At 33.3% G+C, this 6,388-nt stretch overlaps 1 protein-coding gene across 1 annotated transcript in view; it reads right to left on the reverse strand.

Annotated features, from left to right (window-relative positions):
* Nucleotides 1-6,388, reverse strand: part of LOC106691704 (juvenile hormone acid O-methyltransferase) — a gene marked incomplete at its 5' end in the record, with an annotated part of 28,313 nt that overhangs the window by 12,564 nt on the left and 9,361 nt on the right. Inside the window, 2 exon segments of the mRNA XM_014437558.1 lie at nucleotides 144-279; nucleotides 1,421-1,556. Coding sequence (XP_014293044.1) covers nucleotides 144-279; nucleotides 1,421-1,556 — 272 coding nt within the window.

Genomic DNA, 6,388 nt, shown 5'->3' on the forward strand with positions numbered 1-6,388 from the left:
AAAAAAAACTTTAAAGTAATTTTAGCATAATTGTTATTTCATTAATAGCATTTCCTAGTATTTACAAAGCTTTCTATTAGGAAATGTGTGTTTATGAAGCCAACAAATATAACATATGTAAAGCATTATTTCATAAATCTTACCCATGAATGCTTCCCAGGAGTGATAATCGCTGTGCCTGACTTTAGGAAAACATCTAATGGCTTGAAATCCAACTACACGAAGTTTAGTTTGAATGAAGGATATAGGATCATCTGTCGCATAAAACCATGTAACATCCTAAAATAATTTTTTTTTTTTATACCATCTTAGGAATTATTAAAACATTTTAAGATCAAAAAAATCTATCAGATTAACCATAATTGATAATAAATTTCAAAACTGTAAAAATGTAGACTTCAACAGTGCCAAAATCCTAATATACATCAATGATCAACATTATAAATCAGTAGTAAAACAATCTTTTATTTTGTTTGTATTCATCTTGTCTAAATGCTTTAGTGAAAACCTAGCTCAAAGATACCACCGAAAGTGATCAATAAAAGAGTAAAAGGTAGAATATGAGAAGGTGGTTGGAGGAACTAACACTCAATGTCTACCGTCTTCCAAGCAGCCATGATAAAGGCTAGAAATTCTGGCCGAAACGTTGGCACTGATAAATAAGTTTTTTTAAAAAAAGTTATTTGTGTTATCCTGTAACTGCGTCCCCAATCGCACCAATCTTCTCCTCATATATATTATTCACAGTCAACTATCTTCTCATCATTATAAAAAGTAGAATATTTTGACTAATTATAATATGTAAAAATGAGAAACTTTTTTTTTTTGGAATATTCTAGATGTAAAACCACAATTATCATTTTAATTTAGACTAATTATAAATTAAAAAGTGTTACTTCATTTAATTTATTTTAATTATTTTTTTATAAATTAGTGTTTCTATTGAAACAAATGTATTTATAATTTATCAAAACACCTACAAGTTCATCCAAAAATATTCAATACAAACCATTCCAAAGAGTCTAGAGAAATTTTTATGATCTCAAATTCAAATATCCTTTTTATATATTGTATTTAAAAAAATATATTTTAGAATTTTAATATTCAATCATATTTAAAATCATCCAATCAATTTGTATACAATGTAGTAAAGAAAAATATGCTATTTTTTACAAACATAAATTGTACTTTGATATAAAAATAAATATCTTTGATTATAAAAAATTTTCTGCGTTAAACCTGATTTTGAAAAATCATGTGAATGGCTTAAATAATAGGTTTTTTTATAGGTACAGAAAAAGATATGCAACAATATTTTAAAGAAATAAGTGAAATATTGCTATTATTTAAAAATTTCTGCTAGTTATTTGTAAATATCATGTACTAATAAGCTTCTGTAATGGATAAAATCAAAATTAACCCTAAAAAATGTTCTCCACCTAGGCGATAAATTCAACTGTTGAAAGGCTAAGTGTACGGGATTGTCTGGTGTAAGAAACAATAGAAGTACGTCTCCATTCAACTTCAACAAATTGTAAATGTTGCTCATTGCTTGGCTGAAACAGAAACACAATAATTTATTAGATAATAATAATAATAATAATTTATTTTATTAGAATCTTCAATTCTAGAATTATTATTTTCAGGATCTTCAAAAAAAAAAAAAAAAAATCGTGGGGATGTGAAACATACATGTCTATGTATTTTTCAGTTTTGACTATTAAATATACTATTAGGTTTTGTTTTTTTAATTTTATTTTTTGGCATATACAAAAGTAGTTTATGGCATGAAATTTCTACAAAAGTTAAAGAGAAATTGATTTTGTGGATTTAAAATTTTTAATTATTTAGGAATAACCAATTTTCGCAAATTTCGATTACTTTATCTCTCGAAGTTTATCAATATTTTGTTAAATTTTCCTGGATAATGGTCAATGGTGTTCTTACTTATAGAATTATATTAATATGTTAAACCGTTCAATTAACCCTTTCTTGAGATGAAAACCTCTTACCGAGCTTTAAGTATTAATGGCAATCCAATAGAGACTAAAATCCGTAAACTACTTACTGAACTACCGTGATTAATCCTTAAGGTGATGAATCTCATATGTGTTGTAGTTACGTTCAATAGAAAAAATAAATAGCTCCATATTCACCAAATGAAATTGATAATTTATATGATAATAGCGTTATTATTAATTTTCCTGGATGGTGACTAGATGTTACATTAGGCTTTATCGATAATGGGATAAAAAGAAATCTCATATCATATCTTATCATGGAACAAAATAGTTTTCTTGTCTATCATTCTGGTTACAGGAGTCAAATCCACGTTTGGATATATCAGTTACTGCAGTTCAAAATTCATTAGCAAAGGTGTATATTTCATTTTTACTAACCTGAGAAATCGCTAGATTGCGCGAGAAAAGACACTTTCGGTTCTCCGTGAAAAACGAATAACTCCCCTGTAAGGGTGTGTTTTCCCCCGCTCTTAATGTCATATGCCTTAAACTGATTATTAAAGTTTATATATGCCTTGAACTGATTATTAAAGTTTAGATATGCCTTGGTCAAAGTGAGGAGTTGAAAAGCACCGTTTTTCCTATAAATTTGCTCTTTTTCATTATCAGCGAGAAATAAAAAGTTGAAAAACTCGATTATATATTACATAAAAGAAGCTATTTTAATATAAATTTAATTCAATAGTTTTCGTTGTTTTCGAGGTACACTATTGATTTTTATGGTTTAAACGTAAAAAGAATTATGTAACCTGTTTAGTGATACGCCTTTCAATGTATTATAACAAGGTTCGTTTTATCTATAAATCATAAATTCATTATGAATTAAAAAGATAATTTTTCAAGGAATATTTGAAAAAAAAGAAATATAAAATATTGGTTTTACTTATTTTTTAAACTAATATTATAATTGTTTTATAATGAAGTTCTAAGAGAATATTATTGAAAGGTTTATCCACAGTTTGTTTGTTATTATACAAGATGAGATGGAGATCCGGTGGTATATCATGTAAAGATACTCGGCATTCAGTCATAATGTGTTTAACAGAAAGTCGTGTTCCGCAAATTTTGCATACAGGTTGAAAATCGCTGGCCATAAGATAAACGTGGATCAGGCGTGTATGACCTATTCGAAGGCGCATCAAAATCACCTCTCTGTATACATTTCTAATTGATGATATCCAAGGGGAGACGTCACTTCTGATTTCCCTTAATTTGTTATCAGAAACATTTGCCCATGTTTGTCTCCATTCCAATTTAATCCTCTTCTTAATGAGGGCAATGAAATCATCGTAAGGCACTCCGCGATTTGGAATTTCTTCAGAAATTGGCACCTTTGCTGCCCTATCAGCCACTTCGTTACTCGCTAGTCCAGGGACGTGACGGCCGTGCGGTTTGGGGTGTAGGCACCAGAACGCTCGATTCGGAACGTTGATTCCCTGGGCAGATAATTTTTATTTTTCGGTGGTCCCGAAAAATTAATCTTGACACTCCCACCTTGGTTAGAACGCGGCTGTTACTCAGGTAGCCGCCAGGGGTTGGCAAAAAGGAACGTTAGGCCCACTTGCCGGACTTGTTCTCCCCACCAAAATACCAATACCAATACCCGCTATTCCAAAGTGCCCGGGGACCCAAGCAAAAAAAAAAACTGAAATACCGTTTATGTTGGCGATCTGTAATGAATAATATATGTTTTGATTTAATGGGTTAATTGAAAAAATCTTTCTAGAGTTAGTAGAAAAGCTAAGTAGGACTGACAATGAATCTGTACAGATCAACAGTTTTTGTTTTGTGGGCTGAAAAACATTTAAGCTTTTGTTGATTGCAACCATTTCAGCTGTATAGGTACTACATATCGGCAACAAAGAGAATAGGTACTGTTGATCATTTAACACAATCAAGGGTACAACACCTAAGGAATTCTTGGAGTCGTCAGTTTAATTTGTCTTGCGATCCAAGAAATTCATATCTATACCGATATAGTGGATTGTTATCGTTAAATAGCCTTGAAAGGAAAAGACTAAGTTTAGAGGAATGAAGTTGGGATCGAAACTTGTTAGAACTGCACTCCAGCTGGTGTAACCGACCATTTTCAATAGATTAAGGGAGCGGAGGCAAATTGCTTTTAATTGCTTGATATGTGGGTCCAACTGAGCGTTGTATCGAAAATAATCCGAAGTACCTGACAGTGGGAGCAAAAGTAACTGGTAGATTGTTATTGGTCAGTGATGGCTTTACATTCGGCTGTCTTATGTTAAAAAGAATAGCAACTGTTTTACTTGTTGAAATTTTAAAGCTTTAAGATAGTTTAAATATCAGAAAGCCTTTAGTGTATATTTATGTAAGTCAAACGTTTGCGAACACAAAGACTAAAACAGAGAAAAGAGAGAGATGTGACTAACTCGGCTATTACTCAAAGACTGGCTTTTATATAGATTTGAATCAGCTGATCTACTCGATCAGCTGATATGAGTTGTACAGCTGACTGTAACTCCCCCGCCATATATAATAACATATACATATGTCTATATAACTTAAGCATCGACTAGAGAAAATAGTGAATAAATTGATGCGAAATGACTCGTGCAGGTTCCAGAAATAGAATTTCTTTATTCAGTCTAGTACATCTATATATACATCTCAATCAGCTGTCCTAATCGAACAGCAGATTTGATCTGTCAGCTGACAATCGTACTCGGACTAAGGTTAAGACTTAGTTAACACTCACTCCGCCAGTTTGCGGACATTTCCCGTAAACTACAGATACAATATTCAAATATGAAACAGAACATATGGTAATAATAATAATAAACATGTAAGTTAACTCCTTCTCTGCCTCATGCATACATAACTAAATGCTAGATTACAAATATAATAAATTATGATACAAAGATAATAAACTATAATGGATTACATAACACAAGAATAACAAAGTGAATAATAAAAATGACACCAGAACAGAACAAAATAATTATACTATAAAACTCGCATGTCCTTACAATTATTAACTTGCAAAAATTCAGAAGATAAAAATATACAAAGAATAAAATAAAAACAATGATATACAATTTATGTCATTGGTGATGATCGGAAGGCACTTCTGCTCCCAGAGATGACGCCGCTGCGTTCAATTTGAACCGTTCTCCGCTTCCTCTGTTGTATCAAGCTTTCAATTGTGACTATGTCGTGTTCCCCAATAACTGTGGTCCTGAATGGTCCCTCGTAGCTTTGAACCTCTTTCCCCTCATTGAAGTCCAATTTTCGAAAAATAATTATCCCTATCTTGATAGCTTCTGTCATGTCTCTGAAATTTAAATCGTTAATTCAGATCGCTAAGTCGTCCTTCCGCTGTCGGTGTTTCAAATTGTGCAATTTCCGATCGTCTTTAGTATAGTGTGCTTCATCCCCCACCAAATGTATTTAGGCCGCAATACCTGGAGTGTTTTCTTCAGTCCTCGGACTTTGGTTTTACCTCGGTGGTATGTGCGTGCTACTTCGTTCTATCGTTCCACGTCTTGGATGGTCCCCACCATCGGCGCCCCGAGTATATCTCCTCTTTAAAAAAAATATCCTGGTATTCCCTCTTGAGTCGCTTTCTCCAGTCCTAAGGTTGATTGATTGGTCCGACCCGTACGCCCTCGGTTTTTCTTTGTCGATTACATTTTTACATTTTACTCCCCAACCTAATTCTCCATTTTCCCTTATCCATGGTATTCTCGTTGAGCTTCCTGCAATCCTCTGTCTCCAGTTCTCAATCTGATTGACAGCTCCGACCCATACGCCCTCGGTTTTTCTTTGTCGATTACATTTGTACATTTTACCCCTCCAACCTAATTCTCCATTTTCCCTCAATATTATTAATCCAAACACCCATCTTTCCTAGCAGGTCACACCCTATAATCACTTTCTGTTCCCTCGGCATACTCCCTATGATATGTACCGGCAAGTTCTCTCTACTAAATCCCCACCGGGTCAAACCCATCTCCACCTCCCCCTATACCACGCAAGGGCCACACAGGGTGATTAATTTAAATTGTCTTCCTGAATCTAGTGATTCCTCTCTCCATTACACATTTTTTCTAGGGCTTATTAGCGCATGGTATTGTTGGAACTGCCGGCACTTCACTCCTGCTATCTACATTATAGGCAGACCTCCGTTCTTCTCCCTCACGTTATAATACAGCAATGTGCGGTCGCCCCTCTGCCGACATCTCCTTCAGATTAGGGATGGGATATCGATATCGATATTATCGAAATATCGATATTTTGTCTCCGATATCCGATATTTTGATATCGATATTCAGTAACCGATAATATCGGAATATCGATATTTCCCTCCGATAATATCGGAATATCGGTTTCTAAAAAAA

This window comes from Halyomorpha halys, unplaced genomic scaffold (assembly GCF_000696795.3).
Source record: "Halyomorpha halys isolate HHAL.00 unplaced genomic scaffold, Hhal_1.1 Scaffold2786.1, whole genome shotgun sequence".
Lineage (NCBI taxonomy): Eukaryota > Metazoa > Arthropoda > Insecta > Hemiptera > Pentatomidae > Halyomorpha > Halyomorpha halys.